Consider the following 27,921-nt stretch of genomic DNA (forward strand, 5'->3'; position numbering starts at 1 on the left):
CACTCTCTAAACTTAAACACACTCAGGGACAACATGGAAACTCCACACAGAGTCCGAAATCAAACAGGGGATATTGCCACTGTGAGATGAAAGTCATAACTACTACACCATCTCATTCTAAAGGAACTATTGTCCAATAATATAAGAATATAATGCCATTAATGTGTACCTTAGTTTCTTTTTATATTCATTTGCACCCTCTACAGTAAAGGAACTGAGCTGTTTATGGTTTTAATCTGTTATTTGATGCAACCCAAGCTTTAAAAAAAAGAAAGAAAATCACAACCTACAGAAAAGGCTTTCCAGATGTGGCTCTCTTAATGGGGCAGAATCCGGTTAAAGGCGGATTGAGGACGAGCAGGTGCGACAAACCATATCACGAGCAGATCACGCCAGATGTTTTCATTACACGCGAACTTTTAAACCAACTCCATCAAGTTTTGACTTGTCCTCATTTGAAGCCGAGGAATCTGCAGCCTCTGGAGCGGTGCGCGCTGCGGTGCGCATGCGCAGAGAGCGTGGAAAGGGAAGGGGCTGTTAAACGGGTAGAAAGCGAACCGCTATCCGCATGAGAAACCCATGGAAGTCCGACACAGGGTGGACGGGGAGGGTGCCTGGCGTGTCCGCGCTGCTTTGTCCGGGGGGGATGAGCTCTGACACTCTCATCCCATCATCACGGCGTCTCCTCTCGTGCGCGCGCTGAAGCCAGACGCGCGTTTCTCCGTTTCCCGAGCTGCGAATTTTCACCAGAAAACCACCGTGAACTTGGTTGCAACACCACTGTACAGTACAACAGGGGCGCTCCGCGGATTAAAAGCTCACCCGTCCTGCACTGCTGCCGCTGGTGAGTAAAGATCATGTCAGAGCAAACATCTCGATCCAACCTGGAGTAGAAGAACTCCCCCGGTGCGTTTGTGTTTTTAAGAGTTGAGGACGCGTGAGGAGAAGGTGTAAACATGTGTTGTTAAGTGGCCACATTGCGTACCAAGACGTCACGTTTAATTTAAGTGGCGCGGGTCTTGATCCGCACATCCGTGTCAGTGCCATTATACTTTGATTGTGTTTGGCGGATTGTTTGATGGATAGAGGATGGAACTGTAGATGGGGATGGGGAAGAGTTGGCAGCAGTATGGCTGTGTCTGTGCAGGATAATGACATACATTACTGCATTTATTCAACCACGGAGAGTCCTGTTCCCTCAGATCTGTGGGATTAACTTGAAGTGGAATATAAGCTACAGTCTGGAAACCTCCTGGTCTCCATGTGATTTCTTACCAAACGGGCACCAAAGACAGACATCATTTTGGTCAGTGCTGACAGTGAGTCAAAGGCATCCTGGCATCTATGTGAGTAAAACGATCAGTCTTTTGGCATTAACAGATTTCATTTCATTTCTATACATTTGCTGAGATGGCCTTATTTCACATTTGATTGACATCCACCATGTCTCAAAATTGCCCCTTAGTAGAGTCACCAAAGGATCATTTTAAATGTTAACCTCTGGGTTCACTTTTTGATATTTTTAGAGTATGTATCTGCTCTCTGGAGTTATTTTCGTGACAATTTAAATAGCTGGATACAACAAGATCAGTTGACAGTGACATTGAGCTGCAGTTTTCCTCACTGTATGTCCAACTTGACAAAGGCCCACTCTTTGACAAGATCCTTGTTCCTGGCTGGCCATGTGCCAGTGCGTCCCACAGCTTGATCAGGACAATGTGTGGTCCATTCATCCTCCATACTGATTATCCAGATGAGGATGTAAAGTTGTGAAGTGTGTGATTGGGCGTGTCTGTAGTAGGTGCTACTGTGTGCAAACAAATGTAAAAGAAAAAGAACAGTGCCAGACTCTCTAGACTTTCCCCAGGAATCTGAACTGATGTTATTTTAGCTGGTTTATTACACAGTTTTTATGAGCTCAGGGAGCATTGCATTTAGTCTGTATAATCCCTTATAACAGTGTAATAATGACTTTCAGATTGTTCCACTTTGTATCATCTTGGTGGGGAAATTACCAAATTGAATTTTGGTTGGTACAGCCGTTATATGTAAATAGTGCCATGGTATAACCTCTGATGTCTCCTTGCTGGGAAACAAAAAAAAAAGCATTACTCTGTTTCAGGCTGCTACAAAAGAGAAATGGAGGGTTTTCTCCCCCCCCCCCCCCCCCCCCCCCCCACAGATGTTGCGTTTAATGGGGCCTAGGGATAGCACATGGCAACATGTAGCACATCAGCTAAAACACATGACATGCCCTCCGCAGTGTAATGACTCATTCCTGCTTGAATCAATTAGGCTGGGTTGAAAGATATGATGAGCACGAGTCCTCTTTTACAGCGATCATCACAAGCCAATGTAATAATCCTCTGGTGGCTGCAGTTAAATCCTCCAGCCCCACAAGTCATTTTCAGAGGTTTTCATAGATTTTTCAAGAACTGTTATGGAGTTGGGCCCTTTCATCTTCATGAGAGCATGTTATTATCGGCAAAACTGCAATAAAAGTGAGCTAAATTGGCTGCTGAAATGGGGCCACTGGGATCTCACATTAACAGGATGCACAATGTTTGCAAGATGCAAGATTGCGTGTAACCTAAATATACGCAACACATCGATATCAAAACATCAGGTTTCAAAAAAAGAAACTAAAGACTGTTCTATCATGTTTTTTTTTGTCTTATTCAGAATATTGAGAGAACTCAGATCAGTCAGATTAGTATCAAACTTAACACTGTAATTACTATTTTTCTTATGAAGCTCAAGCAAAACTTGATGTCGGAGATTTCTTCAGAACTCACGCACGCACACGCGCGCAGATTCACAGCACTCCGATTCATTACATTAGAACTGTTGTCAGGTATTGCTGCAGCGCACGAGTGGGCACCCCCCGGCCTTGAAGGTCAACACTGATGACATTATTTGAATGTTTGCCCGCCACATCTGACTTTAATGACGTTCTGCAGAAAGCCATAAAACGAGCTGCTCCTTACAGTCGGGTGCGCGCCGGCACGGACGAGATGAGACCAGGCACGACGGAACCCCTCCAGGATCAGGAGGGCCCACCTTTGGTGGAGCCAATAGTTTCTTTTCCGGGATAGCCTAAGATACGACTGACCCTAAAAACACTAGCAAATAGTCTCGTTTTGATTTTGATTCATATCAAGTTATATTATAGTCTCAGAGTCAAGATGACACTGCGTAGAACGTAATATTGGATGTATATTCTAGTATATTGCTCATTCATGATGAGCAACACCAAAAAAAAGAACAATGCGCCTCCTGCTGTCCATGACACTGAACCTCCCTTCATATGGTAAATGGATTTTTTACTTACAGTATATAGCACTTCTCCACTGCTCCATCGCCCGCCAAATATAGTTACAGGACAATGCAATTTAAAACTGTATAGCAATAAAAAACGGAAAGGACTTATAATAATATACACGGAATTGTGCATTTCTAGAGCTATAAAATCAAAGGTATCAAGTCTCTAACAGTTTTCAGAAAGATCAGTTGGTGGACCCACTCCCCCTTCACAAAAAAAAAAAAAGAAGCTCTTTTTACTCCAAATTGAATATCTGCCCCTGAGCTCAAGCAATGCTACAGTCTTTTCATCACTTTATATAAACGAATTTAGCCATTTAAAAAGTTTGAATCCTTTACCTGTTTTCTTTCATCTCGCTAATCAGTTTTGTTCCCCCGGGAGGAACATCAGGTTGTCTCGATCTTGAAGTGTGGGGGCTCGATTATGGCAGGAAGAGCAGCAATTGTCAGAAAAAATAAAGAAAGAAAAGATAAAGAAAAAGAGTACAGCCCAAGTTGCAATGAGTTGCTATGACAACACATAGGAAAAAGGCGAAACCTGCTCGACAATTAGATTTGTAAGTGAATAAAATTAGATTTGGGTTGAGTACTTAGCCCTCCCTGTATTACCTTTCAGTTGTGTTTTCGGAACGTGCTTCAACCATTGATCAATATTTCCAATTTCAACACATCATGACTTTTAGTTTGCGGGCTTCACTTTTTTTAATCAGTACATCCTGTTTCTGTCCCTGTAGTTACTCCTAAAAGATACACTGATGGGATGTTCCTCTTGCTAAAGACAAACACTTTCAATAGACTTTACGTATTCAGAATGGTAAAAGGCTTGAATACTTTTTTTTTAAATAACGTTTCTCAATTATAAATCCATCTGCCTTCATTTATAGTCAGCATGGATTAACTGGTGCTCCACAAGCTTTAACTGGATAAAATGATATATCAGGTGGATGGATGAGTAGACTGAAGACCATATTTTCAACCAACTGTTTTAGTCGAATTTGAACAGGGTTTTTAACAGTGCCTTAAAGGGGCCATATTATACACCTTTTCAACACTTCCACATTGGTCTCATTAGTCCAAAAGTGTTGGATTTAAAGTTTATTGCCCCATATCTAGTTTTTCCTGGATTTTCATTCAGAATCTGCTGTGTCTGTGTTATCTGGACTGGCTCCGCCCACACATGCCCATCTTGGGAAGAGGAGGAAATACTTCCTGCCATGTGCCAGAATTGCCTAATTGTGGGAGGGTCAAAGGGAGGGTCTACCTTGATTGGGATTGGCTAAACCCCCGATGACACTATGTAGGGTCTGATTTCTGATTGGCTGGTTGGAGCACACAGTTTAAAACACGTCTGGGGCGTCATTCCCAGGTATGGGGACGCATATCACTGTTGAAAAACCATTCCAAAGTGAATTTAGTAAAATAGGACTGCGATAATGTGTGCAGATGAGTTTCAAAGCAGAGAGGGTTCATTAAAGCCTGCAATTTCTTTGAGCACTTCTCATAAAAGCGGTCAAAATGTTATAAATGGGGACTAGATTTATTTCCTCTGACTGGATTAAACTGTAGGATTATGTCTTTTAGAGGTGATTTTCTATTGTGGGAGCAGAAAGGACATGTGATTTTCTTTAGAGAGTGTGTCTGTGGCGGAGGGAAATCATCTGGTGGGTGCGAGGGAGAGGATTTAGAGGAAAAGGTCATTTTGAGTCATTATTTATGTCCGTACTGCAAGGACTTCACCCAGTCAGAATCAACACGATAAATTGCAAAGTAAATCCGTGAGGCCATTTATTCTTTGTTCTGAGTTTATTCACTTTCTACAAGGACACTGCGGCGGTGTCGGCGTGCGTGTGAAATGGAAATGCCGGCGCAGTAACTCAAAATGAGTACGAGCATACAAATCATCCATCAGCTTTTAGAGCTGATGTTTATAAATGACAAAGAGTGGCTGTTTACTTTGTTCACTGTGTCAAAATGACACAGACACAACTCAAAGACTAAAAAGTATCCGCCAGGATAGAATATATGGACCTAGTAGTGTGGAGTGTGTCTTCATTCTCAGTACCCAGCTTGGTTTTCCCAGCCCTCACCTACCCTGGGAATCTGGTCGGAAGCAGCTTCAGCCAATAAATTGCTGACAACAAATTTCCCATGGAGCGCCTTTTCTGAAATTACTTCCACTGAGCTATTTCGTGGTAGATGCCTGACGCATCCTTAATCACTACAGTGTGTGACTAAGCTCTTTAAGTGGTCCGTCTGCATTTCTTTCGCAATCCGCAGTCAGACTTTGGATGCTTTAAAGAGTGTCTGTGGTGAAGGGCACTTCTGACGGGGCTAAATCCTACCCTTGCTCTTTGCTATACTTACCCGGCTCTGCTGGTCCTCAGCATCTCGAGAAGACTTCAGCTCGTGTCACTCAGCCATCCAGCAGGGCTCGTGGCTTTGTAGGCGCTCCCTGCCCGCCAGCCTGTCCTCCCTCCAGTGACTGTGGAGTGGGAGGGACCTGGTATGTGTCTCCAACAGGTTGTGAGTCACAGCGCTCTCGGTAGAGCTAGTTACCTTTATTCACATTTAAAACACTGTCCAAAGATAAACAGTCAAGGAAACTGAGTATGATACGACACGATTCCCTAAAGCCTTAAGATACTTGAATTACAACCAACGTATTTACATTTCCATATTTTACAGCTTGAAAAATTAAACAGCTTCCTTCGATAAATACATTTCTTTGGTAAAATGTTGGTCAGTTGCCGTGCTTCGTGGTACGATAACATACTGTGGTTTCACTTCACTGTGAAGCGGTGCTGCTCCATTTATTCTTCAAAATACACACTTCCACTGTGCACTACTCTGCCCAAGCCTGGCGCTTCTCAAGGGGACTTTTTCTTTGTGTAGCGCTGCAATTACCCTATTAAGTGCAGACTCGAGTTGAAAACAAAAGACAATAACAAGCAAACCGCTCAGATATTCTCCAATTGCTTTCATATGTCTGATTATTTTGTGCTCATTCCACAGGGAGAGTTCAAGACTCATTCTATGTGAATCACTGACGACACAATCTTTTGAGATGAAAGAGGGAAAAGGTAAGATGTCTTGTTCTTTTATACAATTATAGCTTATATATATATATTATCAGCCCGTCAGCACGAGTTATTCATGAAATTAAGAGACTCTTTCCCTTTCTGCATTTCAACAAATTATGCAATGATTAGCTGCAAAATTGACACTTTGGACAATTTGAGAATTAGCAGCGAGCCTAACATAACTTTAAAATGTTGTCTTAGAGGAAACCAAAGTGCAGATGAAGGAGAGACATGTTGACGCCACACACCCCCATTGAAGTGTGAACTAGTGATATTTGCACTCTCGGTTGACACTGCTAACCACTAATCCACCCTGTAAATGTATAGAATACGATAGAATGCAATAGACCAGAAAATACTGTAATAGTCCTAGAGGGAAGTTCTTTTTTATTCATGCGTTCAGTTCAAATATCCAAACATATTCACAAAACAAGGATCAAAAATAATATATTCAGAATAAATGACAAGGCCACATTTTATGCACACTGATGAAATATACAAATTTCACAAGTATTACTCATCAGTGAATGTTTGGGTGCATGACATAATGTGTGAAGTTTTGGCCTCGCCTCTTGGTTCAACAGCTTGAAGTCTTGCCAATAAAGAGAGAGAAGGAAAAAAGAACTGACTCTGCATGTTTCACGAAAGAAAAAAGAGAAAGATGCACTGAGCTTGCTCCTGCCCACATTCTTCAGCCCATTTGTAATTTTCTAAACAATAACATAGGAAACAAACAGAACCCGGCCTCGTGTCCGGCTCAGGACGAACACACACCGACTCCATTTGAGACCCAGACTCATGAGGCAGTTGTATCATGTCATGCCTCATATTGTGAAATGAGTGTTTAGTTTCCTATGGCGGTGGGGGTGGACTGCTCATGTTTAGCAGTAAAATCTGCAGCCTCTCTCTCTTCATGGTAATCGATCATGTGGCTTCGCTCTGCAAGTTCAGGCAAGCATTATTAACTGGGAGATTTTGCAGCAGTATTATGTTACTGTTATTTCAATGTGGCATGTGCATGCACATGTATCTCAAAATAGACCTTCAGCTGTGCACTCTTTCACTTCACTATTGATTCCCAGTCATTTGTTGGTTTTGAGGCTGAGCTCAGGCATAGAAACCCTTCTCGAAGGCACTCTGGGCTCTACATGTCATGCATTAGAAGAGATTGAGGGTAAGATGTGCATTGTGCAATAAATAGTCAGATGTGTGTTGTGTTAAATGCCCTTTAAGCTGATCTGAGCCATAATCTGAACTCTCCAAAGCATAGCTGAACTGAGGCTGATGTAGTATATCCCTCATTTCAGGGTAGTATCAGTCCCGCGTTATCCTCTTAAACTGATCGGCCTTCATCTGCTGTCCTTCTCCCTTTCAGCTTTCTGTGCCTGTTTCACTTTTTTTTTTTTTATTATTACCTTCGCCAACGAAAGTGGGTGACCAACGAAGTTGGCCGAGAAGGTTCTGATTTTGTCTATCTATCTATCTATCTATCTATCTATCTATCTATCTATCTATCTATCTATCTATCTATCTATCTATCTATCTATCTATCTATCTATCTATCTATCTATCTATCTATTTATCTATCGATCGATCTATCTATCTATCTATCTATCTATCTATCTATCTATCTATCTATCTATCTATCTATCTATCTATCTATCTATCTATCTATCTATCTATCATTTATTTATTTATTTATTTATTTATTTATTTATTTATTTATTTATTTATTTATTATCTTTGCCGACGAAAGTTGAGCAACTAACAAAGTTGGCCGAAAAGGTTATGTTTTCGTCTGTGTGTATGTATGTATGTATGTATGTATGTATGTATGTATGTATGTATGTATGTATGTATGTATGTATGTTTAAATGCTTGTATGTATGTATTTTACCAATCTTTCGCAAAGCTACTTACCCGAATTGCATGAAATTTTCAGGGATTATTTTTCATTGTCGAAGAACCAATCGATTACATTTTAGGACGTTAACGACTAACCGTTTCCGAAACAATCCCCCAAAACTGCCAAATTGCGAAAAAATGTCCCTTTCATCTCCTTTCATCTCATCACACTAAATGTCCTTTGGAATTTTCTAGTATTAATACCACTAGTACGCCTCCCAGAAAGCCTTGCAGCCTCTCCATCACCTGGTAGTTGAGCCGTTTCCATAGGGACAAGTCACGCACACAAACGCACAAACGGTATCGTCTCAGTGGGGTTCAGATGCTATGAGCATTTTATCTGATGCTATCTTCAATCTCAGACCAGAGAGAGGAACGACACTCCTTTACTTATTGGTTTGTTTGTATTTTTATCTGTATGTATATATGTATGCATGTTATCAACTTTTCGTTAAAACGATGTACCCGAATTGCATGAAATTTTCAGGGATGATTTGTCATCATCCAAGGAACAATCAATTAGATTTTGGGATTTAACGGCCAACCGTTTCCGAATAAATCCCGTTTCCTGCTCAGTGTTTCACACATTGATGTAGCTACCTGACCGACCTAGGTAGGATCAATATGAGCTAACGGCTATCATGCTAGCGATGCTAACTCAGTTCTGCAAACTGTTGTTGTTGTTGTTGTCTTACATTGTTGTGCACATGCTGTGCCTTGTTCTGTAGTACTGGGGGTGTAAACTTGACTGTAAACCAACTTATGGGGACAAAAAGTTAAGTTTGCATTCAGTATAGTCTTAACTTATTAAATGAACTCTTAATTGACTGAATGTAGAATTGTGGTGAAGGAAGTCTTTAGACTGAATCTACAGGAAGTGACTGATTGGGAACAATTTCCCTTAAAATGGCCATTCTGACTCAGTGTGTGTGTGTTTTACAGTGGTTCCTCTTTCAGACTGTGTGCTTCAGAAGTCGCTTCAGAAGTGCTAATAAACATTCTCCTTTCTGTGACTGTAATCAGGATGACTTTGTGCAATGTGTAGACAGGAGAAGACCGAGGAGTATGTGAAGATGTCCCAGAAGGCAACTAAAAGTAAGCTCCATTCGACTTGATGGGTGTGAAAATCTGTGCATAAAATGCATATATGTTTTCTTTTCAACAGATGTTGCTGATGTTTATGTTATCAACTGGGTTTTACTGTGGACACAGCGGATTACTCCAGTAGCTCTCAGCATAAGTAGTGCTAAGTAAAGATATTGAGATGATTTACAGACACTGAATGCACTTTGTCAAACTGTGACCACATAATTAACATGAAAGCAGTAAAAGCTTTCACCAGCCACGTTATTAGAATAACGTGTGCAGCATAGTGTGTGCTACCACAGCAGCTTTAACCGTGACTTCCACCTTTGCAAATGTAAAGTGTAGGATGTGATTGAACTATATAAGTCGAGAGGCTGTAGTTTTCAGCAGGGTTCATATTGTTGAGTGTATATATGTACCTAATGAAAGAATGAATCATAGTTATGATCATTTTTTTTTTATCAATGTTACTGATATAATAACCCTGGTAACCATCCCTACTTCATTTATTAACTACTATGTCGTACACACACATGCACACACTGAGTGTGTTAAACATCAAACAAATAGAAAATAAGTAAGATCATGAGTAGTCCAGGTGCAGGTGCAGATTTATGGATTTTGCTGCCTTTTTATCTTAAAAAAAAGTATCGGTCGATGCTTCACTCAATTCAGCCCCTCTTTGTCTGCTTTATCACATAGTGCTGTTTTTAAGTTTCACTTTAAATTTAATGACATGGGGGCAAATATACTGCTCATGTGAAGTGAGGGGGTAAATAGAAACTGAGTCATGTGCCTCCAAACTCACTTTCACTGTCATTTGACAGCATGAGCAAAAGAAACAGCATATGAGTTATTTGTCGACTTCCTGGCCCAAGGCAGTTTAGTGAGCGTTTACCTAAACTTACTCCGTTTACCAGCAAAACAGACCTGCAGCATTTAATATTATATGTGCTTAAATTCAAACCAATCAAGTGTTTCATGTATTTTGGCCAAAATACAAAATATGTATTTCTGCCACGATGCTCAAATTCAAGTGATTCTCGCTCATTTGTTAGTTTTTCTCATTTCTCTCACACGGAAACCACTATGAGTGCGCTGGTTCCTGTAAACCTGTGTATCCAGTACTGAAAATCTAATATTATCCATTCAAGTATTGTTTTTCAGTAACCATTTTCGTGAAAGATAAAGCCACACACCTGCTTCAAATGGTGTAACAGAAAAACCGTCGTTTGTTAATTAAAAGCCCATTTGGTTATTTATTTTGTCCAGTAGTCAGCCCCTGCACTGTTTTTAACCCATTATGACCTGAAGTGAAATGTAAGCAATGCTCCCTTTAGAGCAAAGGACTCAAATATATACCCAGAGGGTCCAGCCCAGAGGATGATCTTGCAAAGTGTAAATATAAACATGATAAACAGGATTGCCAATTGAGTGAAAATGTTCAGGTTGTGGTGTTGCACTTATATTTACTTCAAAAAACTCTGACTTGCTCACCGATAATGCAGTCTATCGAAAAAAAGGAATGAAAGTAGATGCTGCTGCAGGTCTTCATGGGTTAAACAGTTTAGATCTCACTGTACAGTGAAGCCAGACTGCATGTTCTCATATGTCCGCCTCTGTTCTTTTGTGTTCACTCCAGCATGGTGCCTTAGGCTTCTCCCAGTTCTCCTCTTCTTCATCTCCTTTGTCACATACTACTGTTCCTATGTTATACTTCAAAGGTAATTACACACATACACACTAATGCAGACGTGCCTTTCTTTCTCCTTTGGTTTTTTTGTTTTTGGCTGCTCTGGTACTGGGGTCACACAATCACAAAATTGCCCATTTCTGGTATATGAAGGAATCTCATGAGGCCTGAGCAGTGCTGAGTCACTAAAAGTTAAGCCAACAGTCCACATTCTGATCATGGAGTGGTCAGAGCCACAGGTCAGCTGAGGCCTTCACACATTTTGTTTTGACTGGTCTGGACCCACTTACTGGCATTATGCGTTTTTTTTTTGTTGTTGTTTTTTTTTACGGACCAAGTGCTCATTTTCATGCCAGCTGTGGTAATTGTCTGTCTTTCAGCTACAACAACAACAGCAAGTCTTTACACAGTAGCAAGTCGCCGTGTGGTGGCTGGCTCACCGTGAAGAAATGGGAGAGTCTTAACTTCAAGTGAGTTATGGCATGTCTGTGTTTTTTTTAAAAAACAGGAGGCAGTGTAAAGCTTATTAAAGAAGGACGGTGTGCCAACGGTTTTACTTGAACTCGAGGTGCCAGGTTCCTTCAGATTTCGCCAGTCAGAAGGAGATTTTTGTGAAAAAGAACAGAGCTTATTATTTAATATCTGAAGTTTTGATCATTGAAGTGGAATGTGGTGCTGAAATGCTTGCGGGGTAGACTTATCCTTAAAAACTGGTTGACTCAACTGAATAAAGTTTTCTGGAAATGGACAATAGCTTGTTATGTAAGTAATCATTGTTCCACATTGCGTGAGCCTGCTCACATTTATTTCTCTCTGGCTTCACTATTTGCGAGTCCTATTGTATGTCAGCTCATCTGTTACCAAACAGTGATATGGCCTCCACCTGCAGCAGTATCTCCCACGCTTGTCAAAGGACACTGTAGAACTTCCACTGCCTGACCTTTGACCTTTCAGATGGATACGATTCACAATCCTTGTGTTTTAGCCCCCCCACTCATTACAGAACGCGATTTGTATTAGGCTGCCAGTCCGCTGTTCTCGGATTGCCACATCAGTCATTACAGTCACAAGGAGGCCTTCCAGGCACTCACAGTGACATTTCTCTAATTAGGCCCCTCCCCGGGACTTATCCTGACCTCCCGCAGAGCGCGAGCTGGCACACACGGATTATAAATGTCTGAGCGACTCACTGTCAAACACAGCAGGTCATAAACAGCTGGAGTTGTGAGCCAGCAAACACAGAAAGGCAACTGTTTCACATATTACAACCTGCCACATTTGTCTCCCTCCGCAGGATCTGTGAATGTTATTGTTTTCTTTTCCCCCTCCTCAGCAGAGAGAATGCCAACAGCGGATTTTAATGAGGGGAATTGCGACTGAATGACATAATGTACACGCCTGATTTTGTTATAATGAGACTGGTTTACCTGCCTAATGGATCCCAGAACACTTGGCAAAGCTCAGGCATCAGTCAAACGCAAACGGCTGTTTTTCATGTCCACATGAACACTGTACTGTTTGGCAGTGCACATGATATTGTCTATTGTGCGGTTTAAAAGTGGTTTTAGCCCAAAAATGAAAAAAAAAAAAAAAACTCAAAGGAGGTTTCATCTTCCCGGCAGTCTCGTGCCTCGTTCGTATCCTCCCCTGCTCTTTTAGCCACAAAGCCTCCTGTAATATAAGTCATGTATACATTAAAACACTGCAGAGTCTCATGCTGTGATGCCTGATGTGACGCTTCTCGTGCAGCGTCACTCGACGGACTCAGCTCTTTCTGAAACTGGAGGATTTCTTCTGGCGGGAGCATCTGTCGAAGCAGGCGTTACCTTATGGCATTAAGGGCAGTGGTATGTTGACTTAAGCTTCCTCGCCATGTTTCACAAGTTACTCTTGAATTGGTCATCATTGTGGCAGTCGCTCCTCAGTAGCTGGAGTTGTTTACCAGTCCCAAGGCTGGGTTAGGGTTCGTGACTGATTATGTAAATCATGACTGCTGGAGTGGTAAAATATGCTCCATGAAATGAAGTTGCATTTTAAAATCCATCGATAAATGGGACACACTGAGGATCACATCTGCCATAAAGTGCATTTGCTTTCATGAATATGGCATATTAGGTAATGATTAATAATAATAATTTAAAAAAAAACCTTCAATATAATTAAAAATGTCTGAAAAACCTTTGCAGGGTTTCTGATTGTGTTTATTGTCTGTAATTAACACGTTTGAAAAGGGAATGCGGCTCAGCCTTCAGGCGCTGTTATGTGTTGTAATCCTTCTTAGTTCAGAATTATTTGCTGTGACACCTTGTTCCACCAACGTGTTCAGCAGTATCGCATTTCAAACAGATGGGGTTCATCATATCATTCCATTTTGAACCCCGGAGAAAATAAAAAAACCGAAACTGCCGTTTCCAGCAGGTCATACAAACAGAGCCTAATGTTTGGACCTTCATTTGGAACATGAAGAAAACACAGCTTACGCGCTAAACACAGCATCACCCTGGTGCATAGAAACAGCCCAAGAGAGAGAAGACACATGACACAAATCTTTTAGTCTTAAAACAGCCGTTTTAATGTGATCTGCCTTCACGCTTGACTGTCTCACCTGTTGTTTTTTTCTCACTTTCCCTCGCAGAGCCGCTGCTTCTCAAAGTTCTGGCTGTGACTACAACTTATCAGTTACCAGATGACATTGAAAAGTAAGTGTCAGCATGCTTTTGAAGCTTGGCACATATTCAAGGTCTTTGATTTGTTGCCACAATGTACTGTAGCTGTATACGTTTATTTATTTGGCTCTCCCAAGGTGGTGTAGGATTTGTATTGTCGGATCTAGTGAATACTTGATCCAGCATGTCTAAAGTCTGGAATTGTTTGGTTTTTCTCTGTAAAAGTGCCTAGTCGTGTTGTATTTGGAGATATGTAAGTAAAGTTGAACTGAATTGAATAATGTACCCAAACTTAGGCGCTGGTGATGATGAGTTGTTGGTTACGCTCGAGCAAATTTCTAATAAAAGTATTTTAAAATCCTATTAAAGCCACAATCAAAGTCATTCTGATAACTTAAATATCGCAAAGCTCATGTTGCAAAGTTTGATTGACGTTGGCCTTCTTAAAGCTGTTCACTGTATAACAGTTTCTCTGCTTCATGATTTCAAGTGTAATTCTGATAAATTGAATTTAACTCCACTTGATCGTGATTTCACGTAAATAATTACAATAACTACGGGGGGGGGATGGGGGGGGGGCATGCTGGGAATTAAATATGTATTTGTGATTGTTGATTTTTTTTCTTCCAGTCCTGAATGCAGAACGTGTGCAGTCATCGGCAATGGCTTCGCCATAAAAAACAGCTCCTTGGGAAGCGTCATCAACAATTACGACGTAGTCTTTCGGTACGCAAGAACAACACCACACCAAAGTGTCTGAAAAGTATAATCACATATACTCATTATTCCAATCTAATGATTCTAATATACGCAAGTTCTGTATTTTGCCAAGTACTCGTAATAACACTTAAGGCAAAAACTGTCCTCGTATCTACCATCATGTTTCAAGACAGTTATGACCGGGAAATTAAAAACAGACTGATCTTGGATGACCTTAAAAATGGAGCGTTGCAAATTCTTTCCCCCTCCAACTCTTAAGAGAAGGATATAAATTCACTTGGCTGCAGATTCGTGATGGACACTATCCAACCATGTAACATCTGACTCTGACACAGAGCCGTCCTCATGGCAATTAGGGAAATTCTGATTGAAAAAAAAAAAAGGTCTTTCAAGGAGAGGAGAAAGCATCGTTTTTACTCATAGACCAAGGCACTTTGCAAATCTGACTTTACAGCTTTGGAAGGAGCCCATGCATTCTGAGTTTTTCTAAGCCCATTTCAAACAGCTCGAATTTGGCTTGGCCACAATGCATTTTTCTCCCTCCCCTCCCCTCCACACCACCACCACCAGCCGCCGTCCCCCACTTCCCTCACATGCCTCCTCTCAGAAACTTTTTGGTTTCCCCCCGGCCAAGTCGAGTAGGGTTATTGACACTCAGTGATCGCTGCATGCCTGAGTGTTTGACGTCACCGGGCTGCTTCCGTCATAGAAACACAGTTCGGCCGTTTTAAAGCCTGTCGAGACTTAAACTTTCAAAGTGCACACTAATCATTAAACAAAACAAGGCCTTCTGTGTGTGTGTGTGTGTGTGTGTGTGTGTGTGTGTGTGTGTGTGTGTGTGTGTGTGTGTGTGTGTGTGTGTGTGTGTGTGTGTGTGTGTGTGTGTGTGTGTGTGTGTGTGTGTGAGCTGTTGGCTTAATTAATTGGTGAGGGATGGAGTTACTGTGTGATTTTATAAACTTTTGTCCAAGAATTTGTTCAGCTCAATAAAACATGAATGTTGAGCCCCTCCACATTCCAGTTTGCAAGACGACTTTTTCCAGCGCTTTTTCACAGCGTGTTTTCACATCCGAGACGCTTGCCACCGAGTCACTACAGTCTTCATGAAATGACGGTGTCACCTTTACAAGAGTTGAACAAGAATTCAACATTAACTTTAATTAAAAAAAAATTGAAAATGACATGCAATTATAGGACTGAATCAAGTAAATCTTAAAATTCAATTTGACTGCATGTGAAATTAGCAAACGTTTGCTTGTTTGGTATTAATGCAGATGTGAAACAAGTTGCTGATGTTGCTTATCAACAGTCGATAACAGGATAGTGAAATTCAATTCTGTATAATATTACAAGAAAAATAATTGTGTACAATTAGGAATAAGAAAACACAGTAAATACAACAGAAATGCTGTCAAGGGACATGTTGCAGCGGTAATCACAATGTTCTGTCTGATATGGAAATTTGCACGTCTTTTACGGTTAAGAGTGACTTATATAGGCAGACAACAAATCATTATATTTGTAGCAAAGCAAGGCAGGTTTATTTACAGAGCACCATTCAGACACAAGCCAATTCACAGTGTTTTACGACGAAAAGAAAGAAATAGATTAAAACAACACGATTAATAAATCTATTGTGAATCGGATAGTCTGAGCAAATGATAGTGTTCTCAAGCCTCATTTAAAAGAAGTTTCAGCAGTCTCCAGGTGTTTAGGAGCTGTGCGCCACATGTGAAAAGTGTAGTAACAACAAGCTGCTTCACCTTGTTCCTTCTTACTGAAATAATTAGTGAACCTCTTCCCAAAGACCTCAGCGGTCTGGGTGTTCCTTATGCTGTGAGTTCCACTGCACACTGGCCTATCCGCTGCTCTTTTAAGTCGATAACAGTAAAATTAAAACTTAAAAAAATGAGTGATGAATAAATTTCGTCAAAAAATAGTGCCGGGTGTATTTTTAATGCAACATTTAAATTGCTAGTATACTGAATATCTGGGTTCCCTCAAAATGGGACACTGTGAGAGATATGAATAAGAACAGACTTGCTGTAATTTTGAAAGCTGACCTGAATCAAAAAATGATGCTGAATCGAAAAGAAAAGAAAAAAAAAAAAATCATACTTTACCCTCATATTTTATTTCTCCAGGCTTTTTTCAGTCTGGGTTGTGATGGAGTATGTACATACAGTAGTGTTTCATCACATTTTAAACACCACCGGTACTTGTAGCACATCAAACTCAGCCATATTGTTCCCATCCAAATGTTTGAGTTTCTGAGTTTCAGTCCCGTTTCCTGAGTGTAACAGTGTGCTCCGGCTCCAGGCTGAACGATGCCCCAGTGAGAGGCTACGAGGACGACGTGGGGAACAAGACCACCATGAGGTTCTTCTACCCCGAGTCAGCCTCCTCCAACCCCGGACAGCACAACGAGCCCGGCACTCTAATGGTCATGGTGCCTTTCAAACAGCAAGACCTACGGTGGCTCAAAGAGATCCTCTATAATGAGAAGAGGGTACAGGATATGTGTGAGAATGCACTCTCTCACACACAAACATACACAGCTTTTCGCTTCCTTCTCAAACTCTCCGCCTCGCACTGTGTTTAGTTTCGTTTCCAGCTCTTGCCAGACGTCCATACCAGGATCAAATACTTAAAGAGGTTCAACTCGAGCGGTGCCAATGGCCTTGAGAGTTAAATGCAGTTTCCATCACAGACATCCTTCACTCTGTTGCTCCCGGCACCTCCGGGCCCCCCTCCTGCTAATAGTTGCAGGGTCATTACCCGCTAATTTGCACATCGATTTAGTTGCCTCCAGACATGAAGGAGTCACAGGTTCAATTGTGTCTCTGTTTGCATAAATGAACGTATTCTACAGGCTAAGAATAGCAAACTTTAACTCTCTGTCTTTTTTTATTTATTTTTTTGTTCCTTGCAGTTTCATGAGATCCTGTTTGTCGTCTTCCCCTTTTGCTCTGTGTGCATTCCAGGTCAGGAAAGGTTTTTGGAAGCCCCCTCCTCAAATCTGGTTAGGGGATATGAATAAAATCCGAGTGCTGGATCCACACTTTTTGCACCAAACTGCAGACAAACTGCTGCAGATCCCTCTGCAGCCCAAGAGCAAACAGGTGAGGGATCACGAATCTTGAACCAAAATGTGACTGAGCTTGAACCTGATTCCTGTCATTCTGCTTTCGCTGATTCTTGAATCTCAAACTTGTGCATTTATGGCTTCTTTCAGTGGCACATTTCACTCCGCACTCCTTCCCCACGTGTTTGTTTTCTCGCTTTCTTTCATCCCACTCTTGTTTTTTTTGTTTGTTTTTTTTGCCCCTTTTGCCCTTCACCACCTCCCACATGAACGTTAACAAGGGCGGATGGGCCGTCCGCTGATTAGCCACGGTTTCTCCAGTGAAATGTCCTGAGCCCGCTGATAAACAGTTTATTGGAAGAGGCATCGCTCCCGAAATGTTTAGGTGAAATGCTGAAGGTCAGTGGCAATCTTGTGGACGCGAGAACCCGAAAACATGGTGATTAGCTCCCGCTTGGCATCCTGGTATCTCATTACAAGATAAGTGCCTCTTGTCTTACAAGCCTCATGGTGGATCCCTGAAAAATAATTGGCTTTTGAAGGGAAGCGATAATATTGTGTATGTTTTAGTCAGAGGCTGAGTTCTTTGGATAAAGGACAGTTCTCGGCGTTCCTGCTCTGAGAGGCCGATTCCCACCGGTGAAACAGAAAAACATCCAGAATTAAGACCTTGACGCAAATATCTTCTCCCCCCCCCCCCTGAATTTCCTGGTTTAGTCCATCTTTGTTGACTATGAAAGACTTAGAAGCCTCAGCAAAACAAACGCGGACGCGTTGCCCTGAACTTACTTGTGCGAGAGCAACAATTGTGCAACGGGAAAACGTGACACATGGCATTTCTTGCGGATCAGATTTTTAAAACACCCTGGGATTCGACTCGGGCCACAATTCATGCGGAGTGACGTTTTTATTGCATCCCATCTGCCGAAATGGGACTCGTGTGTTTGCGTGTGGATTGTTCCTGATGTGGGCCCAGGCCAAGTTGTGTTTTGGTTCCGCCGTTCCCCCCCCCCCCCCCCCCCTCCCGGTCTCCCGAGTCCTTTTTGTCAAAGAGTGACGGGGTGGTTACCCTTTTGCACTGCAGTACAAACACAACTGAATGGTGCATGAGAAGAGTGAGCAGTGGGAAGGCGGCGGTCCTGCAGGCAGTCAGCAGGCCAACCCGACAGGAGCTCTCCACCATCTGCACGGATGGTATGGAAAGAGCCTCGGGGGAGAGGAAGGTGGGCAAGAGGAGGAGGAGGAGGAGGAGAAGGAGGAGAAAAATGTTGAGATGAAGCGTCGGGAGGATCGGGACGGGCAGTTAAAAGTTGCAGAATTTAAAAAAATATATATAAAAAATCAGAAACTAACATTTTCCTAGTCATAAGGGAAAACATTCAAAAACTTTGATTTGTTTCGTTGTCATCAGTGTGTTTTGTTTGAATTCTTGTTCTCTGTCCTGGGGTATTCCTCATCCGCCAAACACCAGCAGGAGTCCTGACTGTAGCGGGCCTCCTCTTAGCACATACCCCCACCCTCCCTCAGTTAATGACCCAGCTGGATAGACAAGGACCTCCTCAACACACACACACACACACACACATGGACACACACACACACACACACACACACACACACACACACACACACACACACACACACACACACACACACACACACACACACACACACACAGCACAAACTCTCACACATGCAAACACTTTCTATCCCCCTTCTCTCTCCCTCTCTCTCGCTCTCACTCTCTCTCCAGTGTGCACATCCAACAACACATTCTGTCTGTTATCCTGAGTGAAAAGATTGTGCACAAGTTGTGTAGGTGTGTTGGTCTGCACCCCCCCCCCCCCTCCCCCCTCCCCAACCACCAAGGGATCCACGGGCCTATGTCCAAACTATGTGCCGGGCTGCTCCAGAGCTTTCGGTGCTCCCCCGTTCACATGAGGCGGACACGTATAGAATGTCAGCTGTGTCCCATGGTGGGGTGCTCGTCTGTGTCTAGATTAAAGAAGCGGCGGCAGCGGGGGTTTCGGGCTTCTTATCGTGGTTTTTCCGGCCCGATATTCAGTTACAGCACACTTTATTTTGGGGAAAATCTAACCACTTGTGCCACTGAGTCCAGCAGCTGACTAATGAAGCGCTGCTGCCTGGTACATGTGTACCCATTCTTTCTTTTCACTGATCGCTCAGGGAAGCCTGCGGTCGTGAGCCTGTCCCCGGCATGTGAGTGCTGCTGCTGATAACCGATGATTCCTTCATATTGCACACTTTCTTAGTCTGAGCTGATGCCTCTTTTGCCAAATGGTACTTAGCATGATAAGTGGAATTTTAATGGTTCTGAAAGTGGAGATTATTCCTTTTTTGAGGGTTTTAGAGTGAGTTGCTGGCAATATTGGGGTGTATATAGGCATGTGTATATGCAAATGCCACTTCATTAATGCAATGCACCTGCACACTCGGGGAGAAAAACCATCCTTAACTGAAATATGGTTTCCAAATGTTGGAGGGAGAAATCAGTCTTTCATAAACAAATACTTGTATTGTATAATAAGTCAGAGTAAACAAGTATGAAGGATTCAAATAACCGGGAGGGGTTCACACTCCCTTTGTGGGTTTTCCTAAATTGTATTTTAATCTGAGATCCTCCCACTTAGTGACTGAAGCTACGTCACCAGCTGACTGGATTAAACCCTGTCAAATAAATATCTATTCTTTTAGAAGTGCACCAGGGCTGACAACTCTCACACGACATTGAAATTTACTGACAAACACCAACAACCATATTGTGCCTCATGTTCAGTCGTCCTAAAATGTGTTTTTAATGAATCAGCTTTAACCCATGCCTATTTTCTCCGACCATGTTGCTATGTTTGCAGCTGGTTATCTCCATGGATACTATTTCAGATTGAAGTAGATACTATTAAAATGAGAGTAACCTAAATGACTCTGTCTGAGTCCGTTTTTTTTTTTTTTCTGTGAGCAAGGATCTTGAGTTTAGGCAAAAACAAAAAAAATCAATACTTTGGAAACTCCAGTTTTGAGAAATATTGGAAGAAAGCCATTGCAAATGTTGGCACATGCACCGGCGAGCACTAGACAAAAGGAAAGTCCTTGCAGCCAGGTTCTTGCATAAGGAAGCACAACGATATTATTAAAGAGGAGGAGAAGGATGTGAAAGAAATTGCTGGGAAAGCATGCTGTATTTTGCAGTGAGATGGGCAGAGCTTCCTCTTCTTGCTTCTGTAAGCATGGATAATCATTGACAGAGTTGTACGGAAGAGGCAAACAACAATGTCACATGTCTGTGCAAAACCTGAGGCAGCCCGGGGCAACGCAGCAAACGTTTCTCATCTCATTAAATCTCTGCATTAGCTTTATTTCTTTATTCCCCCCCAAACAAGGCAAAAGATGCCAGTGGAGTCAGATAATGTGTCTTATTTATTTATTTTCTTCCTTGTTTATCTATCTATCTGTCTATCTATCTATCTATCTATCTATCTATCTATCTATCTATCTATCTATCTATCTATCTATCTATCTATCTATCTATCTATCTATCTATCTATCTATCTATCTATCTATCTATCTATCTATCTATCTATCTATCTATCTATCTATCTGTCTGTCTATCTATCTATCTATCTATCTATCTATCTATCTATCTATCTATCTATCTATCTATCTATCTATCTATCTATCTATCTATCTATCTATCTATCTATCTATCTATGTATATATAAAGAGAGAGAGAGATTTTTTTGTTTGTTTGTTTTTTTACTTACAACAATAGGATTGTTACTATACAAACCAAGTTACTTATATATTTTTTAATTTTCTTTCGTACATTTAAACAACTTAAAACTCTCTCTTGTGACCAGCATTGAACTTTAAAAAATGGGTGAAACGCAGAGAAAATACAGAGCAACATAATTACACTGGTCATACGATGAGACATTATTAAGTTATGCTTGAAGATGTAGGAAAATGTATGGCAGGACTACTTTCAGGGGAGCAGAGGCAAACACGGCACAGTCATATCAAGATACTTTTACAGAGAGAGAAAAAACCAACAGTCCCTTCTTGAGCAAGCAAAGGGTGACAGTGGAAAATAAGAACTATCTTAAAACAAGCACTGAATGACATGTTACAGTGAAACATCAGTGTATGGCGAGTGAGAGAGGAAAGAAGCTTAGTGTAGGGTCATCCAACACTCTAAACCAATAGAAACTTCACCTGAAAATGGTCCGGGGAGTCCTGAACCAGCCCTAACGGAGACTTTTCAAGCAGTTATTTGGACACTGATAAGAGGGTTACAGTAGTGTAATCTAAAAGTAACAAATGCATGGATTAGTTTCTCATCGTCAGTCTGAGTCAACATGTTCTTGATCTTAGAAACATTACATAGGTTAAACAAAGCAGTCATGCAGACTTATTTAAAGTGGGAGTTGAAGGATAAGTCAAAAAAATCATTAGGCTTCAAAGATAAATAGATTTGTGTGTCATCTGCATAGGCATGAAGGTTGAAGGAGTGTTTTCTGATAATAATCCTGACAGGAAGGCTGTATAATGTGAGAAGTCTAAGTCCTAAGACAGGATCCTTTTTAGACTTTTTATGTTAATACAGTTTAACACAAATATCCATCCTTTTTGTTTTAAACTCCACGAGGACAATTGGGAGTGAAAGAATCATAGTGACAGATAGTCACAGTTATTCATACTAAGGATGCACAATTTAACAAATGTACTAATATGATAAAGTAAGACGTCCTACTTCCTTCCACAAACCCCCACCCCCCCCACAATTTTTTTTTTAAATATTCAAGATAAATTGAAAAGGCATGGAGTGTCAGTAAATTTCAGAGTTTGTTGGAATTCTTAAAATTTATTATTACTTTTTTTTTACTTATGAAAGCGAAGCATTTAATATTCTTCCTGCTTGTTGAAGCTACTTTCTTGTGTGATTTGATAAAAACTTTGTAGTGATACATTATCACACACCAACTAATTCATATCATCATGTCACATGAAGGATCGCAATGAAGAAATAACCTTTAGTGTAGTTTAGTGAATAAAAACATTCCTTGAGTGTCCTTGAACTTTAAACTGTACTTGATATGTGCCTTTTATTTACAAAAACAACAAGCAATGTTGGATCTGTTTCACAATGATCCGATTGGGATCAATATCTCTGGTAGACTTTTTGGGTCTTAGTGAGTCGTACCGAGTGCCATGAAAAAGTCACGTTAACTCAGCCTAACGCGCAGTATTAGTTAAGAATAGTTTGAACTTGTTGCGAAAACAATGAGAAGCGATTTAAAACCAGCTTCAATGATCACAGGCAGTCAAGGAAGACAAGTAATTGGGTGTAATTTTGTTGGTGTCGATAAGGACCCCGGCTGCATTTTATGAAGCAGCTCTCTTTTGTAAGTTATTGGAAATTACAGGCTGTAATTATATCATTGACAGCGGAGAAAAGACATGAAATAAGGGTTGAGAGAAGAGAGAAATGGTGCGGTGGATTTGTGGACGCGAGCTAAATCACCTGACCACAGGGAGGTCCTCATAGAAGGTTTTTTTTTTTTTTTTTCTTGTTAGACTTGAGTGGATCATTCTGGTTAGAAACATCCGGGGATCATGGGAGTGCCCGAAGTTTTGTAGTCTGGTATTTGTGTTCCGATCTCATCTTTGTAATTGTTTTCGGATCGACCTAATGGGCCACTCAGTCAGTCGCTGCTGCCTGACACAATTACAAGGATTGTCAGCGGATCTCAGACTTTGCAAACGAAACAGAAAGATATTTGCTCTCTGCATTGAAAAAAAACAAAAAAACAACCATGCACATTCTCTTTCAACTGGCAACTTAGGCCGACTCTCATATATCTGGCTTTGATATAGGCTTTGAGCATCTGAACAAGAACGCCTTTATAGATGCACTTTGCTCCTGTTCCAAGTGCTCGCTTACATATTTGAACCCTGAGAATGATGCATTTTAGCTGAAAGTAAATCATTCTTCAAATATTTTGCTTAAGGAAAGAAAATCCAATCTCACAAAGAGAGCAGAGAGCTTACTGGCATCAAGAGCGCTTCTCTTCGGGAGAGCCTGCAGCAACCGAGCCGGTGGAATAACCCCAGTTTACAGAGTGACACTCCATTGAAGTGCGGTGAAATGTTACAGGCAGAGATATCAAAAGAAGATACATCTGTGCTGTAGGAATGATGGAAATTTATTGTCTTTTGACAGGTTCTTTCACCTCGCCTTAGATCCACAATCATCTGGGTTTGCTTAGCGGGTTGCCGTTTCAAATAAAGTAAAACGTCGCCTAATAATTCCACTCTTACAAAGTTTAAAATGTGTTTTAAGCTGCCATTTAGATGTATGTTGTGCATTATATTTAAAGCTTATTAAACTAGAATGAATAGAGTTGAAATGTTTATGTGTAGTATATTTCTGTAGCAGAGTTTAGGAAATAATTACGTTTTGATTTGCAAAAGACATACATACAATTAACATATGCTCATTGGGCTGCAGTCTGCACGTGTGTCGTCTTCTAGCGGCACCTCGCGCTTCCCTCTGCTGCCATCTAGTGGCCAAATAAGAGACTTTCATCTGTCACTGATGGCTGCAAAATAAATGTATTGTTCATCGTTTTGTCAGTTATAGAAAGACAAATATAAAGTATTCAAGCTTAGAAAAATGGGATTTGTGAGATGCTGTGTTTTTTATTAAGATGCAAAAACTTTCATTGGGTGGATCAGGATGGATAAGAATAAAAACTGACCAGCTCCAGATAAAGCTATATTTAAATAGTTTGGACATATGCTGTGTAGAGATGGAGCTGCCAGGGAGAACGAGAAGAGGAAAACCTCAGAGAAGCTTCCTGGGTGTCGTGGATCTGAGCTGGTGTAACAGTAGAGGAGGCAGTAGATGAGATGAGGACAGGTGGCCTGCTGTGGCAAACCCTGAAGAAAGCATCAGAAAGATGAACAGGAACGTGATTTATAGCCTAAAACTTTTTATTGTTTTTTTTTTTTTTTTTTAATTGTGTGAAACATTCCTGTTTGTGTGTAATAAATTCACATAAATATGGAAGATTTACCGTTTGAAATCAAGTAACTTGTTTTGGACGCATGTTCAAGCAAACTGATAAATCAATGTCCCAAGCGCCGTTTCACTTCATAATAGATTTAAAATGTTTGTTTTTTTTTCTTTATATGATTGATTGTTAAGTCTTTTCAGATAACCTTTCTCTTGTTTTCTTTGCTCCAGCTATTTCAGCATTATTAGTTTAGCCGCTGCTGAAGGTTTTCATTACGTTCATGCTTTATGCAGCTGGATATAAGTAACATCTGGTTCACACTAAAGGAAGTCTCGGACCTTTAACACTTCCCTTGACTCATGATAACATCACATGTCATCAAGGGGCTTATAGTGCCTTTCTCAACCTGTGTGTTGCCGTCGCAGCTGATGGGATTCGGCATGCGTTCTCCTCATATCCATAACTTAATAGGTTGTGTGTGATCTCTAGGCAGTTTCTAAACTTCCAGAAAGCAGTGAGATAGAGTACAGGCTGTACAGTTTTCATTACTGTGGGCTGCACAGTAATGAAATATTGTATACAATCCAAGAGGGCGAATCTGACTTTTTTTCCAGATTATTTCATTGCGTGACTGATTCTCCAGACTACAATCTCTGAGCCCATTCCCGGTGTCTCTTTTAATTTTACTACGTTAATGTCTGGAACCGTCAAACCACGCTCGTCATTTGCCGCCGGCCGTCACGAAGTGTGTCGTTCGTTTCAGATGCCGGTGCATCCGACCACGGGTATCCTCGCTGTCTTCGTTGCTCTCAACTACTGTGATGTAGTCCACGTCGCTGGATTTGGATACCCCAGCTCAAGGACCCCGCGGCAGCCGATCCATTACTACGGATACGACACCATGAAGTCTATGAAAGTGGGTAACACTCCTTTCTAGCGTCTGTGAAGCCTCGCTGTTCCCAATACTGACGCTTCTCCTCCTCCTTCTCCCCGTTGGCCCTTTGCAGAACTCTTACCACGACGTCCAGCATGAAGCAGAAGTCTTGAAGAGACTGGAGGATTCTGGAGCCATTTTTTACCTGCACCCACATTTATGATGCAGACTTTTCCAGATTAAAAAAAACAAACAAAAACAAAGCAAAAGAATAAAGAACAACCAAAATTCCAAATTTGGTTTGTGTCGCAGGAGCTTCACGGGACACCGGTGTGCCTTCAGCAGTGGGATGCCGGGGCATTTCTGCTGCTTCATCGTCACTTGGTACCATTAATGAACACGTACCTCCCTTGCACCTTATGTTACATACATACTGTATGGAAACAAAGACTTGATATGTAATTTTTCTGCTTTTAAGAGGCTTCACTTTGGTATGACTTTTGGTAACGTGGCTCACCGTTTCAAATAACTTCTGGAAGACAGTCAACGTTTTAGGTTAATCTTCTGGACACTGACAAGTTAATGTAGTGACCCACTCTCCTGGCTGCGATCACCCACTTCCTGTTTCATCTGTTTACATTTGATCTTGGATAGTTCCACTGGGCGTAACACTGGCACATTACGGGAATCAAGCGTTTCACAACCCGAGCCCAGATGAGAGTTGTTTCTTCCAGACGATCCGTGTTTTAGCGAGCTGCGGGACAGATGAGTCTGGATTATTCCTTTTACACTCACCACGGTTTCAAATTCATTTTGCTCTTCGACATATTCTTTTCCTCTGAACTGAGACATGTTCTTTCAAGTACAGGGACGTGCTGGAGCCTGGTTGGATTTACTTTGAGTATGTGTTTTATTTCCAATGAGAAGAAAATGAATTGCCCACAAATCTACAGTTGGAGTCACTTTACTTTATTGGACTGTAAAAACTGCCTGTATTTTGTTCTTTATTTCACATTTTGATCACAATAATTGCGTCATTCATTTAATTTATTCAGATGTTGTTGGTTTTTTTTTTAGATACGAATAGTGCCACTGGATATTTTTAATGTACATAATGAACATAAATGTATTAAAAAAATGACGAGAATTATTTTCAATTTATATATGTTTTGTTTGCTTTTTCTGCTGTTCGGAGCAGATCTAACCAAGCTGACATGTCATGTCGTATCATTGATCGCCGCTAGATGGCAGAGAGTCTATTGCATGCACAATGTGCTTCTCGGTCGTCCACTGCACTGCACATGGTGCAGTCATGCAGCAGCCCATCTTTAAGTGCCTGAGGTGATGGTAACAGGGAAACGAGCACTAGTCCATGTGCATGGCAACACATCTGCAGTACGAACATCTGGAAGACCAGAGATTTTGCACAATGCTGATAATCGAGAATGACTAACACACAGTCGCTGCTGGCGACAGATGTTAATGATGGTTTTCTGCTCTGTGTTCACGTGGCCCCTTCATTAGTGTTGACATGAATGGAGCAGGGCCCTTGGCATTTATAAACTGTGATTACCCACATGGTAGTACTACAGCCGCCGTGACGGGGGGCGGGGGAAGCGCATCATCCAACACCACAATAACACAGGACAACTGTTTTAGAAATTCGCAAGAAAGTACAGTGAATGCTGTAATGCAGTCATGATTGCTGCTGTTAATATGAATTTATCCCATTTGCTGTATACAACAATGGTGATACTACAAAACGTGTGCTCTAATGCCCCCGGTCTGAAGCGGCAATACACTTGAGTGCAGTGTTGCGTCTTTTGAATAGCGATGCAGACTTTCTTCTCAAGGTCAGACCATGAAAGAGTTATCGCTAAGCTGCAATTCACTGCACAGTGTCAGTGTATCAGCTGAGCTCAGCACACACCGTTTGAAAGATGTGTTTTAACCACGACAGACTGCAGCCTTAATTATGACGTTGTAATATGTCAACAACACAGGATGGAGTAATTTCAGTAATTTGTGCTTCTGCAAAACCCATATATCACGATACGGCGGATCAGACGTGGAGGGAAAGTCATTTTAAACTGTTAATTAAATGTTATGACACTGCCACATTATTTATGTATTTTTTATTTTTTTAAACGTGAAACTGCAATCTCACGATGGTTGCGTTCTCACATGGGCTATTGTAACATGGTTTAGCTGTAAATTGCATTTTCAGATTTCATGGTGAACATCTTACTATTATTCCCAAATCACAATCACGCCCGTCTTAATGGATATTAACAGCTTTTTGTTTTGTTTTTTTACAGACAAATGATTGGATTCATTATAGTTCTTTATTGGAATCTTCTACCTCTTTTTTTAAAAGTCATTTTACATTGAGAAGCATTTTTCATTGTTTCAAATAAAATCGAAGCTGAGAAATTGTGCTTCAGACTTGAAATTTTC

At 41.2% G+C, this 27,921-nt stretch overlaps 1 protein-coding gene across 3 annotated transcripts; it reads left to right on the plus strand.

Annotated features, from left to right (window-relative positions):
• The first annotated feature begins 407 nt into the window (after positions 1-407).
• On the plus strand, positions 408-27,921 carry st3gal4 (ST3 beta-galactoside alpha-2,3-sialyltransferase 4). 3 transcript variants are annotated; one of them, XM_080459571.1, is made up of 12 exons: positions 408-844; positions 6,334-6,401; positions 9,330-9,401; positions 11,035-11,116; positions 11,466-11,555; positions 12,835-12,932; positions 13,721-13,784; positions 14,382-14,477; positions 16,791-16,980; positions 17,456-17,593; positions 25,354-25,506; positions 25,598-27,921. In XM_080459571.1, the coding sequence occupies exons 3-12, from the start codon at positions 9,344-9,346 to the stop codon at positions 25,685-25,687; spliced, it is 1,059 nt and encodes a 352-aa protein (XP_080315697.1). In that variant the 5' UTR covers positions 408-844; positions 6,334-6,401; positions 9,330-9,343; the 3' UTR covers positions 25,688-27,921. The 3 variants fall into 3 exon arrangements, with proteins under 3 accessions (XP_080315697.1, XP_080315698.1, XP_080315699.1); XM_080459572.1 differs by having other exon boundaries at positions 448-844; positions 9,352-9,401; XM_080459573.1 differs by having other exon boundaries at positions 497-844; positions 9,249-9,401.

Source organism: Lipophrys pholis (genome assembly GCF_963383615.2).
Source record: "Lipophrys pholis genome assembly, chromosome: 3".
Classification (NCBI taxonomy): domain Eukaryota; kingdom Metazoa; phylum Chordata; class Actinopteri; order Blenniiformes; family Blenniidae; genus Lipophrys; species Lipophrys pholis.